The sequence below is a fragment of the Fundulus heteroclitus genome, unplaced genomic scaffold (genome assembly GCF_011125445.2).
Source record: "Fundulus heteroclitus isolate FHET01 unplaced genomic scaffold, MU-UCD_Fhet_4.1 scaffold_44, whole genome shotgun sequence".
Lineage (NCBI taxonomy): Eukaryota > Metazoa > Chordata > Actinopteri > Cyprinodontiformes > Fundulidae > Fundulus > Fundulus heteroclitus.
In genome coordinates, this window is record NW_023396857.1 from 2,690,630 (window position 1) to 2,706,056 (window position 15,427).

At 39.4% G+C, this 15,427-nt stretch overlaps 1 protein-coding gene across 1 annotated transcript; it reads left to right on the forward strand.

The window, feature by feature from the left end:
* Positions 1–516: 516 nt before the first annotated feature.
* On the forward strand, positions 517–13,802 carry LOC118560521 (gastrula zinc finger protein XlCGF57.1-like). The gene is made up of 2 exons (XM_036131578.1): positions 517–855; positions 11,741–13,802. Exons 1-2 carry the CDS (start codon positions 753–755, stop codon positions 13,399–13,401), a joined length of 1,764 nt encoding a protein of 587 aa, XP_035987471.1. The 5' UTR covers positions 517–752; the 3' UTR covers positions 13,402–13,802.
* The last annotated feature ends 1,625 nt before the right edge of the window (positions 13,803–15,427 follow it).

The following is a 15,427-nucleotide window of genomic DNA, read 5'->3' on the forward strand; positions in this document are numbered from 1 at the left end:
CATCTGTATTCTGGAAATGTCTGTTCACAGAACCTCTGGACAAATACTTCTGCTATGATCTCTAATCATATCAAGCCTGGTTTTCTATAGTATTTAGATTTTTTCCTCTATTTTTTATTTAATTTGTCTGCTTTTTTCTCATTGGTCTGATTTTATTTCTGTCACATTTGTTAATCAAAAAGGTTAAATCATAAAAAATAACCAGTCTTTTTCTCTTGGTAAAGAAAGTCAAACTCTACTTGGAAACAATTTCAGACCCTGGTAGTAAAAAGGCTTTAAAGACCTTAAATCTTGTTAATGCACCAAAACTAACATTAAAACTCCCGTTGTGTCTTCTTTTTATTAATTTTGTAACATCTTAGTTCTCTGTTTCATTCTTTTGTTCATTTTCTACTTATAGACGTTATCTGTATATGAAGGCTTTCATCTTTTGCTTCCTTATATGTATCTCAAATGCAAAAAGTTAAATAAAGTTCTGGAGAAAATAAAGACTGATGACCCTGGGCGGCTCCTGCCGCTGGTCCCAGTGCGCAGACTCGTGTTTCTCCGGAAGAATGGCGGCAGCGGGCTCGTCGTCGTTCGTGTTTTGTTGGGTTTTTGTCCACGGAGCAGCAGCGGGAGAGTTAATAAAGCTGGAAGATAGAAAGAGCAGCAGTTGGTGAACTGTGGAAAGAAGAGAAACGGCTTGAAGCTCAGCTGGAACTGCTCAGGAAGTGTTAAAGGAAAGTTTGGAGAGAGAAAAGCTAGCAGAGATGTGGAGACAGCAGGTCAAGCAGCGACTGGATGCAGCAGAGGAGCAGAGACACCACATCCTGGATGCTGCTTTCAGCCCCCAACATCTGCTGCACACATCAGGTTTGATGCTTCCACACTCCATCATCTCACCTCCAGCTGCTGCATCAGCTTTATTCCCCGGAAGCTTCATAACTAAGCTTTGGGTTTCAGCTTCTCATCAGTGTTGCTGCACTCATACACGGTGTAATACGGTAAAAGTGAACCTTCAGATGTTGCCTAAAGCTTAATTATCGTTAACCTGCAGAAAAAAGCGCAATCCTTAGAAAACATTACCTGAAGGTTTATACCAGCAGAGTTTATTCTTCTTCATGTTTAGCATTTAAACATCTACGTTCATGATTGTTAGGAATAAATAATTTATAAAATTATACTCAGAAACTAAGCGGTTCATAACCAGAATTAGAACCGTGGATCATGAAGGATTACAAAGTGCTGCAGAGATGAGGCGCATTTAACGCGGAGAAAACATCCTTTTAGTGTATGGAGGACCAAGTCTTCCAGATCTAAAAATAAATACAGAAATAAATAAATGCTCAATAAATAAATAAGCATACAATTAATTGCCACCAAATTAATAAATGTAGGTAGAAATTAAATTATACAGTGAGACATAAATGTATATATCTCTTTTAATTAGCTTATTCTTTTATTCGCCTTTGTAATAATTACCTTATTTATTTATTGTGCGTTATAATCTTCAACTTTATTTATTAATTACTTATTTTTTTAAGTATTTATTTTTGTGCATGTTATAATATTTTTGTCTGTTTTATTCTTCCTTTGTATTTTTTTACCCTATATATTTCTGTGATGCTTTTTATTTCTGCCTGTCGCTTTTACATTTCTGCCTGTCCTTTTTACATTTCTGTATGCATTTCTGCCTCATTATGCAAATGAGGAGGGGCTGTGTCTTAAGGGCTCAACTTCTTCCCATTGGTTGGTTAGCATTTTACTGCATCGGTCAAATCTACATGGCTTTTCCCCGCACTAAAGTTTAAGTAATGTCAAACTCAGCAGTCAGACGTTCAGTGTCCGACCGCTTAAGGAAAGCTGCTAATAGACTGGAAGAATTAGAACGCTGTACATTTGGGATCTGAATGTTTTTTCTGTGGTTTCAGATTCGGTTTTTCCAGATCAGTAACTCATCGGCGGATGATTTCTTCTACAAAACAGACACCTCTCTGCAACCACAGCAAGGCAGACACTGAGCTACAACCGTAGTTTCCTCAAAACGAGTCTCCCATCGCGCTGGGTGAATTACATTGGACCCTATGCAGAGCTCGCTTGATAAGAAAATACTGTAGTTGATTATAAAAGGCACAATATGAATTATCAGATTCACATCCAGGCAATAAAAAGCACTACAAATTATCATTATTCTATCAATGTTGGTCTAATTTGTGAAGGAGGCGGAGTTTCATCAAGCCGATCCAACATTTCCCCCTCAGCTGCAACACTCGGGGTTCATGCTGCGTCTTTACGCATGATCCAGCACCGCAGTGAAGTTGGTTTGAATTTGGATATTGGACATTCAAGCTCCACGGAGTCAGCGGGATCTAGCTCATGGTTAATCCGATTGAGGGGCTCCGATTTCGGCCAGCGTCTCTCAGCTGCTCCCTCCTCCCACACGCGGTGGTGCAGTTAGAGACCGTCAAAAAACTTTTGAACCAAGCTCTCTTGAGAAATAAAAATCAATAAATGTATTATCTTGTGACCAGCTAAGATAAAGTAATATAAATTGATGCCAATAGATAAAAATCTGTAAGGCACACTTGTTTTTATTAATTTTTAAGCTATTTTCAATTTTCAAGACAAAAATTTGGACTTTTCTTCAATAGCTTCCAGGTCATGTGACCCACTCACTCAAATTCTTTGTGAAATTGTTCTACTACTTCAGCCAACTATTGTCTTTGAATAAATCTTAAAAATTGAAAATAGCTTAAAATGGAATAAAAACAAGGGTGCCTTACAGATGTTATTTAGTGGCATGATTTTATATTAGTTTTGTCATAGGTGGTCACAAAATACGTATTGATTTTTGTTTCTCAAGAGTGCTTGATTCAAAGGTTTTTTGGCGGTCCCTAAATGCACCACCGCGTGTGGGAGGAGGGAGCAGCTGAGAGACGCTGGCCGAAATCGGAGCCCCTCAACCGGATTAACCATGAGCTAGATCCTGTTGACTCCGTGGAGTCAACGGGACTTTTATAATCAACTACAGTATTTTCTTATCAAGCGAGCTCTGCATAGGGTCCAATGTAATTCACCCAGCGCGATGGGAGACTCGTTTTGAGGAAACTACGGTTGTAGCTCAGTGTCTGCCTTGCTGTGGTTGCAGAGAGGTGTCTGTTTTGTAGAAGAAATCATCCGCCGATGAGTTACTGATCTGGAAAAACCGAATCTGAAACCTCAGAAAAACATTCAAATCCCAAATGTACAGCGTTCTAATTCTTCCAGTCTATTAGCAGCTTTCCTTAAGAGGTTGGACACTGAACGTCTGACTGCTGAGTTTGACATTACTTAAACTTTAGTGCGGGGAAAAGCCATGTAGATTTGACCGACGCAGTAAAATGCTAACCAACCAATGGGAAGAAGTTGAGCCCTTAAGACACAGCCCCTCCTCATTTGCATAATGAGGCAGAAATGCATACAGAAATGTAAAAAGGACAGGCAGAAATGTAAAAGCGACAGGCAGAAATAAATAGCATCACAGAAATATATAGGGTAAAAAAATACAAAGGATGAATAAAACAGACAAAAATATTATAACATGCACATAAATAAATACTTAAAAAATATAAGTAATTAATAAATAAAGTTGAAGATTATAACGCACAATAAATAAATAAGGTAATTATTACAAAGGCGAATAAAAGAATAAGCTAATTAAAAGAGATATATACATTTATGTCTCACTGTATAATTTAATTTCTACCTACATTTATTAATTTGGTGGCAATTAATTGTATGCTTATTTATTTATTGAGCATTTATTTATTTCTGTATTTATTTTTAGATATGGAAGACTTGGTCCTCCATATTAGTGAAGCTAGTTGAAAATCATTTTTCAATGAAAGACGCGTTCATGACGTCTTGATTTCACCAACTTTGCTCCCTGCTGAGCGCACAGCGTCATTTCAGACGTCGGCGCCTCCTGGCTGTCCAGTTTCTGGGACATGTAGTTATTTTAGATACTTCAGATGGGCTTTATAGCTTCATTTCATCATCCCACATGTTGGGACATAAATATGCATGCAGAAGGTGTAATGCTTTCCTCATTCAAACCTGTTTCTGAGCCCAAGCCAAATGCTTGTGTCCTCCACCTTATGAACAAGCCACGTGGACTAAGGTACACAAATCACTCATTTACTTTAAAAATATATATCTTTGTTTGATTTGAATTAACAGAACATGCAGGTTAACACAGGAGACAAAAGAACAACAATATTACACAGCCCACTTTGCTTGAGTCTGTACTTCACAATAAAATATTAAATAAATAAATTCATGGGTATTATCCTTATTTCTTATTACTTAACAGGACCAATCACAGCGTGGGAGGCGGGACATATTCCCTAATGACAAATGCGGAAGTTGTGCAGGAAACTGCACTTCACCTTCAGTCCAGCGGGTGGCAGTAAGAATAGTAATAAGAAACCAAAGTTCAACAACCAAAGCCATATCCTTTTCTTCCATTTTTCAAACATTGGTAACACCTCTGAAGGTAATTTTATCACACTTTGTGTCTTTTATAAGAGCAGCTGCAGAGATGCAGAGCTCCTTCAGGGACAGACGGCTGCATCCCAGATGCTCTAATCACAGCTTCCACAGATCCTTCCTCCCTGCTGCTGCTGGACTTTAGAAGCTCTGCTGCTCACAACAGAATCAATCAGTGTTTACATCAGAATAAAGTTTAATCGCCAAAAAGGTTTGCACTTACAAGGAATTGGACTTGGTGTTGATGGTGCAGACAAAAAATAAGAATACAGTAAAATAAAATGGATATATATATATATATATATTAGGGCTGGGCAACGATTAAAATATTTAATCGCGATTAATCGCACTGATTAATCGCGATTAATCGCGATTAATCGCATTGTATTTACAAACTCCAAGAATGAATTCAAAAGTAGTGTAAAGAGCACTTTTATTTTAATGTTCTGCTGCCATATGAACAAAAGTGTTGTAACATTTGTAGCACTTATCAGTAACACATATTTAGTGTAAAGCTCAACTTAAACATGTAAAACAAAAAATAGCAATAATAATAAATTAAAGCTTATTGCCACTGACAGGGAATTCTCTTTATGGGGAAAAAATCTACCAAAAACAGGCAATTTCTGAGGTAACAGCAGGGAGCAGCATTACCATTTTATGTTCAATACCAAAGTTTAACTTGGCAGTCGTTACAACTAACTTGTTTCTGTCATATTCCATGCTGGAAGAACTTTAAACTGAAATGCTTGCTAACTCGATATGCTTGCGTTTATTTGACGTTGACACGCGGTTTTTTGTTGTTGCTTTCTCGCGCGCATATAATGAATGGCAGGGGGAAAACAGGCAAAAACACATGGATACTTTGAAACGAGAAGCGACTTCACCGACGGCGTCGAAGCAGACTCCGCTCCGCACAAAACTTGTTCCGGCCGCCAACTCACCGCCTCGCCTCGCCTAAGCTCGCTCGCGGTACCTGCGGGAAACACCGCCTTCCGCATGTCAGCTGTGTTTTTTTCCGGCCAGCACCTTTCTTCCTCTTTGAATCCGAGACTGGGCTGACAGCGAGGTTATTGGCGCATTATCGCCACCTACTGTTCTGATTCAAACCCCTACACCGCAGCAACAGACCTTCACAAAATAAAAGCATGTGACCAACATGCGTTAACGCGCGTTAAAGAAAATATCGCCGTTAATAGTCTAATGAGTTAACGCGAAATTAACGCGTTAACTTGCCCAGCCCTAATATATATATATATATATATATATATATATATATATATACACACAGAAGTTATATACACTCAGTAAACTGTGCGTTAATGTAACTGAGAAGCTTGTAAGTCCTGAACGGGGGAGAGAGACAGTGTCCAGAGTCACAGGCGGCTCTGGGCCTTGTTCATTAGGCCGGTAGCAGATGGTAAAAACTGTTGTTGTGGCGTGAGGTTCTGGTCCTGATGGAGGGCAGCCTGTTCTGGTTCTGGTTCTGGTTCTGATGGAGCGCAGCCTGTTCTGGTTCTGATGGAGCGCAGCCTGTTCTGGTTCTGGTCCTGATGGAGCGCAGCCTCCTGCCAGAGGGAAGTGACTGAAATAGTCTGTGACTGGGGTGAAGGGATCAGCCACAATCTTCCTGCACGCCTCAGAGTCCTGGAGGCGTGCAGGTCCTGGAGAGATGGAAGATTGTAGCCAATCAGCTTCTCTGGAGACCTGATGACACGCTGCAGTCTGCTCTGGTCCTTAGCGGTGGCACCAGCGTACCAGATGGTGATGGATCAGGATCAGGATCATTTCCCAACAAAATGAAAATAGCGAAGGTCAAACCAATGTATAAAACTGGCAACAAACACCTCTTCACTAACTACAGGCCTGTTTCTCTTCTCCCACAATTTTCTAAAATCCTGGAAAAACTCTTTAAGAAAAGACTGGAACAATTCATAGAAAAACATTCGCTACTTATCAGCAGTCAATATGGATTCAGAGCAAACCGGTCAACATCGCTGGCCGTAACTGACTTAATAGAAGAAATAACCAACGCAATAGATAGTAAGAAACTGGCAGTAGGGATATTTATAGATTTAAAGAAAGCTTTTGATACAATAAATCATGAAATCCTACTTAAAAAATTAGAACGCTATGGAATTAGGGGAGTAGTTTCTGACTGGATGAGGAGTTATTTAAAGAGCCGGAAACAATTTGTGAAATTGGGAGATGTGGAATCTGATTGGCAGGAGACTGTCTGTGGAGTACCACAAGGATCAGTATTGGGACCAATTTTATTTAATCTCTATATAAATGATATCAGTAAAGTGTCCAATGTATTAAAATTTATCTTATTCGCTGATGACACAAATATTCTAGCCTCAGGAGATAATTTAGAGCATCTTCTCTCAACAGTCACTTCAGAGATTAGTAAGTTAAAGATATGGTTTGACCATAACAAATTATCTCTAAATTTGGACAAGACGAAATTCATGGTCTTTGGGAACTGTTATAAAAATATTGAAATTCAAGTTCAAATAGAGGACGTAACTCTAGAAAGGGTTTTTGCTAATAAGTTCCTCGGTTTAATAATAGATGACAAAATCAGTTGGAAAGCTCATATTCAACATTTACAGAGTAAACTCAGTAGAAGTATATCCATATTGGCCAGAGCTAGACATGTATTGAATGCTAAATCACTTCATACTCTATATAACTCTCTGATTTTACCATATCTATCATATTGCTGTGAAGTGTGGGGAGTTAATTACAAGAGCTCTTTACATCCGGTAACCGTCCTACAGAAACGAGCCATTAGAATCATCCATAATGTCGGTTATTATGAGCATACAAACCCGCTCTTCATAATATCCAGAATTCTCAAATTTGACGACCTTGTAGAATTTAAAATGGCTCAATTTATGTTCAAGGTATCAAAGAAGTTGTTACCTGAGCACATACAGAGCACGTTTTCTGAAAGAGAAGGGGGGTATAACTTAAGGGGTCACTCAATCTTCAAGATCCGCAATTTTAGAACAACAAGGAAAAGCTTCTGTATTTCAATTAAAGGTGTAAAGTTATGGAATAAGTTACATGAAGATTTAAAACAAAGCAATAGTTTAACACAATTCAAAAGAAGGTACAAAGAGGTAATTTTCAATAGATATACACATGGGGACAGAAAGCAATAAGGTGTGTATTGAAGATAATAACTTGGTGTAAGGGTTTAGAAAGATAAACCAGCATAAAATGGGAAAATGTATAGGTAAATATTAGTAACTGTTACTTCAAACTGCCACTTTGATTTTGATTTTTTTTTTTTATGACAGTAGGACTAAAGTCTCAAGTGTTTAGGGGTAGGAGTTTATAAGTTCTCACTTCTTCCTACCCCATTTTGAGCATGATATGTTAACTGAAACAAAAATCTGTATTTTCTCTTCTTTCTTATGCACTTCTTGTTACTGTGCACTATTTTATTTTTATATTTGTATCATGTTCACGTTCGAATAAATTTCATGGAGGAGGTGAGGATGGACTCCATGATGGAGGAGTAGAACTGCACCATCATTGTCCTTGGCAGGTTGAAGTTCTTCAGCTGCCTTCTTCAGGAAGTCCATCCTCTGCTGGGCTTTCTTGGTGAGGGAGTTGATGTTCAGCTCCCACTTTAGGTCCTGGGAGATGATAGTTCCCAGGAAGCAGAAAGACTCCACAGTGTCCATGGTGGAGTCACAGAGGGTGATGGAGGTAGCTGGGGCTGAGTTCTTCCTGAAGTCCACAACCATCTCCACTGTTTTTACAGCGTTGAGCTCCAGGTTGTTCTCCCTGCACCAGGTCACCAGATGGTCAGCCTCCCACCTGTAGGCGGACTCGTCACCATCAGAGATGAGTCCCATGAGAGTGGTGTCGTCAGGAACTTCAGGAGCTTGATGACTGATGACTGGAGGTGCAGCTGTTGGTGTACAGGTAGAAGAGCAGAGGAGAAAGAACACAGCCCTGGGGGGAACCAGTGCTGATGAGCTGAGAGTCAGAGTCATGTTTTCCCAGCTTCACCTGCTGCTTCCTGTCAGACAGGAAGTCTGTGATCCACCTGCTGCTTCCTGTCAGACAGGAAGTCTGTGATCCACCTGCAGGTGGAGTCGGGCACATTCAGCTGGGAGAGCTTCTCCTGAAGCAGAGCTGGGATGATGGTGTTGAAGGCAGAGCTGAAATCCCCAACAGGATCCTGGCGTAGGTTCCTGCAGAGTCCAGGTGATGGAGGATGTGGTGAAGGTCCAGGCTGACAGCATCGTCTGCAGACCTGTTGGCTCTGTATGCAAACTGTAGGAGGTCCAGGAGGGGATCTGTGATTTATTTAAGGTGTGAAAGCACAAGGAGCTCAAAGGACTTCATAACCACAGAGGTCAGAGCGACGGGTCTAAAGTCATTAAGTCCTGTGGTCCTTGGCTTCTTCACGCTGATGGTTGCACTGGTTCTGATCCAGTCGTTGTTCACACCATCCCCAGATGCTAAGGTAACTTAAACACGCTTTAGCTGCTTCGGCATGCTGCTGCACTATCATGCACATTGCATGTCATGTTATTGTGTGTTATGTAAATAGTCTAGAATCCTTTCCGCTGTTAAATATTTTCCACTGTGTAACGATTCAGAATGTGGACCCAGTATTAGAGTGCCGACAAAAGACATTTATTTTGGAACTGATAGTGGGACAGGAACCAAAACTACTGAGGCAGTCAGATCACAAAAAAAGGAAAAACAAGAATCTTAATCTAAAATCAGTCCAGGGTTCAAAAACAGAAAAACCAGAATAGCAAGAGTGTCCAAAGAACAGGTCTGAGGTTGGCAAACAAATAAACTAAGCAGGAGGACTAGGAACAAACGAGCACTACTAGACAGGAACAGAATCAGGACAGGTAAACAGGAATCAGGTAATAGAATCAGGATCAGACTCACCATAAAACAAGAACAGACGAACTGGCACTGATGACTGACTGAACAGGGATTATACACTGCAAAAAGAGAACTAAAATATGTAAAATGTTCTTGAAATTAATGTATTTGCCCTTGATTTGAGCAGGTAAATAAGATTATTTGCCAATGGTATGAGTATTTTTACCCCTAAAATAAGATAATTAGATATACTGCACTTGAAATAAGGTGATGGAGATGAATTGTTCCTATTTTAAGTGCAAAGATTTTATTCCATTGGCAAATAGTCCTATTTATCTGCTCAAATCAAGGAAAAATACTTTAATTTCAGGGAAAAAAAACTTATTTTTAGGTCTATTTTGCAGCGTATAGAGCTGAGACCAGGTGAAGCCAGGTGGAGCAGAGCAGGTGTGCAAAGAGAACCAGCCTCAGTGCTGAGTTCCCAACAGAAAACCGAAGCAAGCCAGAAACCAAAACAATAACAGAAAAACATGGCAGACAGCAAATAAAACTGATAATATACACAGAATTAAAATACCAAATAACCCAAGACCCCACACTATGGCATAAAACAAGCTAAAACAGGTAAGTGGGCTGGCAGGTAAAGCAAACTGAACTAAAAGCTTACAGAACCCTGGCTGATAACATAAAACAACAAACATAACAAAAACTCAAATCATGACACACTGTGCAATATTTACTCTGGTATTTACTTCTTATCTTATATTCATTTCAGAAGGAAAATGTGTCTCTGCCTTTAACCCATCCTTAGGGAGCAGGATGCTGCCCTGCTGAGTGACACACGGGGAGACCGAGTTTTGAACCAGTCACCTTTGGGGCCTCTCCAAGACATCAATCAATCAATCAATCAATCAATCAATCAATCAATCAATCAATCAATCAATCAATCATTTTTTACTGCAGACACTGTTTGGTCCATATAAAAACAAAGGCAACAACAACAAATAAACAATAAAATGAATAAATAAAAAACTCTAAACACTATTATCCACATAGACAAATTCTCCAGTGTCTCCAATAACAAAATATGTATCTGATGCTGCTTTTTGAGGCATAATTACAACAACATTTTTTTCATTTACTGATTCCTCCAGATGCATTAAAAATCTGTACACAAGATTTTTGATCACAGTTTTTAAAGTGGGTAAATTATTATGGACAAGCAGCTGCAAGGGACCTTCAGTGGGATCATTTTACGCCGCGAGCAATTTATCCTTCCAGTAATTTCCCTCTGGGATTATTAAAGTATTTCTGATTCTGATTCTGATTCCTGTAATGAGCCCACAGGCGTGCAGCGTACAGCAGAGTACAACAGGCTTTAAACAAAGCAGCTTTGACATAATCAGAACACGTGAAATTGACATGCCACCATGTTTGTATATCATCATCATCATCATCATCATCATCATCATCATCACCACAAAAATCACTCCTAATATTGTGACTGAGATATTTAACCATGTCCACAACAGTTAATACATATTTGTCTTTGTTCTCTCCTCTTGTCCTAACAACCGTTGCCACCGTTGTTATATTTCCTCATCTTGCATGGTTTGGTTTGTATACCAAAAATGTAGGATCCAAATCAAATAATTAGGAACCTCTCCTTCTTGTAATTCCATAAATAATTTGCCATGATTAATGCAATCAAACGCCTTGGACGCATCCAAGAAACCCAAAAACGTAGTGGAATTCTGTTTTGTATTTGCTTACTGCCTTCATTAAAGCATATACACATATCGGTGCCATGTTTAATTTTAAAACCAAATTGTTTATCATATATTTTTGAAATCTATCTAAAATGATTCTTTCTAAAACTTTAGACAGCACACTTGCTAATGCGATGGGCTTATAGTTTTCAATACTGGATATCTTTCCTGTTTTATCTTTAATCACTGGTACCAGTAAAAGTGAGCCGAGTCAAATAATCGAGTCATCAGCAGGACTTGACTGCAAGCTGAGGAGCTGATTCAGCCTTTTGATTCAGGACACACAGGAAAGCAGACCTGCAGGACCGGAATTGAAGATCCCTGGGTTATAATATAAATTTGATGACATTTTATTAGAACTACAAATTAACTAGAATGTATGTAATATGATTTAAAATAATTATTTGATAATATATTATGAATTGAAGATGTATCTGTTTGTCTGTTTCTTAAAGGTTCAGAAAGAGAGCAAATGTGGTCAATCATCTGTAAAAACTTAAGTGAACAATATTTATCAGATTGGTACCCTGAAACTAATCTGAACCATTTTAATATAGGAAAGTTAAATTGTTTATAATCTGTATATTCTGTTTCAGAGCTGCCTGGAGATGTTCAAGAGACGGTGGTGGTTAAAGAAGAGGTTCCTGAAGAAGAGAGCGCTGATGTGGACCTGCAGGACTCTGGGCCTGTCATTATAAAGGAGGAAGATGAGGAACTCTGGAGCAGTGTGGAGGAAGAGCAGCTCAGTGTAAAGGAGGAGACTGATGTCACCAGGTTTTCAGTTATTACTGTTCAAATAAAGCATGAGGATGATGAAGAGAAACCGCCGTTTTCACGGCTTCATCAAACAGATAATAGTGATCTTGCCACCAGCAGCTGTACTGACCAGATAAAAGCAGATCCCCATGAAGAGGAATGTGGGGGACCAGAATGCAGCACGGAGCAAGATCTGAACACTCATGGAGAAACTTCCAACTCCTCAGAGACTGAAGAGACCAAGAATGATGATGTGGACCATCCTGACTCTGACCTGAAGCCCTCGTCTGACTCTGGATCTGAAACTGAAGACAGTGACGACGAGCAGAAGGAGAGCTGGGCTCCTGAATCAGGTGGAAACACCGTCAACAGATCTCTGAGTTGCTCTGAGTGTGGCCAACGGTTTGTCAACAAGCTCTCTCTGCAGAGCCACATGACAGCTCACTCAACAGTAAGGTCTTCCAGCTCAGCGAGTACGGTCCAAGCAGATCTAAAACTTTATAGTTGTCCTGACTGCGGTAAAAGTTTTAACAGGAAGGATTATCTAAACAAACACATGAAATGCCACACAGGAGAGAAACCCTATATTTGTGATCTTTGTGAACAAAGATTTAGGGTTAAATCAAAGCTAAATAGACATATGAAGATCCACACAGGAGAAAAACCATTTAGTTGTGAGGTTTGTGAACAAAAATTTGGAGTTAAATCAAGTTTAAACAGACACATGAGAATCCATACAGGAGACAAACCATTTAGTTGTGATTTTTGTGGACGAACATTTCGCAACAAGTCAACTTTAAACAATCATATCAGAATTCATGCAGGAGCCGGAGCCTTTAGTTGTGATGTTTGCAATCAAAGATTCAGGTTAAAGGCAACTTTAAAAAGCCACATGAGAGTCCACACAGGAGACAAACCATTTAGTTGTGATGTTTGTGGGCAAAGGTTCATCGAAAGGTCAGCATTAAACCGTCACATGACGATCCACACTGGGGATAAACCCTTTGGTTGTGATGTTTGTGGGAAAAGATTTAGTGAAAACTCACATTTAATCTGCCATATGAGAATCCACACGGGAGATAAACCATTTAGTTGTGACGTCTGTGGGCAAAGATTTAGATTTAAATCAAATCTAAACAGACACGTGAAAAGTCACACAGGAGAGAGACCATTTGGTTGTGCCGTTTGTGGTCGAAGATTTATTGAAAAATCTGCCTTAAACAGTCACACGAGAAGTCACACAGGAGAAAAACCATTTAGCTGTAAAGTCTGCGGACGAAGATTCGTCAAAAAGTCCGCTTTAAACTGTCACATGACAATCCACACAGGCGATGAACCATTTCATTGTGATGTTTGTGGAAGAAGATTCAGTGAAAAGTCTAATTTAAACTGCCATATGAGAATCCACACAGGAGACAAACCGTTTAATTGTGATATCTGTGGACAAAGATTTAGATTTAAATCAAATTTAAACAGACATGCGAAGAATCATAATTTTTAATTTTGAAAAAGCAGGAGCATTCACACTTCAAAAAAACAGCAAAAGTTGTTCTTTGTGATCCGTAATTTTTTAAACTTGTCCTAAAGTCTCTGTTTGTGTGACACACTAATGTGTAATCACATTAAATGTTTTGTTGGTTTGAGAGAGGAAAATTCAGGAAAAGTCACGTTGAGAATGACTATTTAAGTTGTATTTACACCCCCATGCCACAAGGGGCGCATTGCTACGTGAGACAGTCTAGTGAGGTGAAATGCCGTTCTTCTCCAGTATGGCAGAAGCGAGGCATTGAGAAACATCAACATTCGTCTGTCTCATCATTTCCTTGTGTTTTACAGGTTAGTATTAAAGGCATACTATGCAACATTTTTCAGTTAATTAATGTGTTCCATACCGTTTTGGATGATTAAATGAGTCATTTCAGGTCGAACAAAGGTTTTCTCGGCCGCCCTGGTGGTCTGTGGGGGAAATACCGTACTTGCAATTGCAGGAGCACTCGGCCCGCACACAGAGAAGTCTCGCTTTACGGCGAGAACTCCATGTGTTTTTGCCCTGCCATTCACTATATGCACGCGCAAAAGCAACAACAAAGAACCGCGTGTTAACGTCAAATAAACATGCAAGCATATCGAGTTTTTATTATTATTATTATTATTATTATTATTATTATTATTTATTTTTATTTTTTTTGAAAATAGCGCTATGGGAAACCCTGATATTCACTGTGTTAGTCATTGTTTGTACTGCCGTTTTTTCCACTTTTCGTTGCGTTCGCCTGTCTGCTAAGCTCAAAACAACCGCGCCTGGCTTGATGGAGAAATCAGAACAGCTGAGCATCTTTATGTCAGTGCACTTTTACTTTCGCCCTCTGGGGGGAGCCTCGCTGGAAAATCAACCCCGGTTGTATAGTATACCTTTTAAGTAAAAATCATATGAAAGGGTTGTAATGCACTTTTAAGACGCACAGTTAAATGTGAATGTATAAAGTAGTCAGTCAAAAACCCTGTATTTTGTTACGTTTTAAACTATATAAAAAAATAGACTGAGAAGAGAAGAAACTGGAGTCAGGGCGATGCTGCGTGCGCCATTTTGATTTGACTTTCTATTTATTTAAACCTACTCAGTTATACAATCCCCATTTTGTATCCTGACATGTGTTCTAGTGTTAAAATGCCTTTGGCAGTGAGTAATATGTTGTTGACGGGTTGTAAAGATACACGTTGAGAATGTTTAAAGCTAAGCCTGCCAGCATGCATGTATTTAGTTCCATGCTATCTGTAAGCTATTTAAGACAGTTGTATATTAAGCACTGGTGTATGTCAAAAAAAATTGTACATTTGATTGTATTAATAAATATGGCAGAAGCGAGGCACTGAGAAACGTTAACATTCGTCTGTCTCATCATGTCCCTGTGTTTTACAGGGACATTTAATCTGTTCTACAGACTCAGATTCTGGGTCTGTTACATTTGCATTTTCATATTGTTCCTGAAAACATTTAATAAGACTCTTTACAGAACCTTATCAGAGAAGCAGGAAGTTTCCTATTTAAGATGTGAAAGAATTCAAACCATAAACCAGCAGGTGAGCAACTGCCCAGCGGCCAACAAGCCAGAAATACGGCAGTACAATGGCGCCATCTAGTGGCGCTTTCACCTCCCTGCCACTCCAGCCTCCTCACTCACTCTTCTCCAGGCTTGCTCCTTTCTGGACTCGTCTCGGTAGAAATAACTGGTTGAGTCTTACAACTCAGGCCAACCACAGACCGCCACTATCTGCTGGTGTGCTGCCACAGGTTTCCAAGTTAGACTCGTGTGTTTTAAGGAGGACACATTTCCACAGGACTCCAATGTAAAAGGATACAAAACAAATATGTATTCCTGTGTTTGTGAATCTTCTTACAGGAGTAATTCTAACCCAAGTTGTCCTCAACAATAAAACAAACTACGGTATAAAAACCGTGTGGCTCTGTCCATCAGTGTTGCAGCTCCACTCTAAGCCTCGCGCTGCACGTCTTCATTTGCATGAAA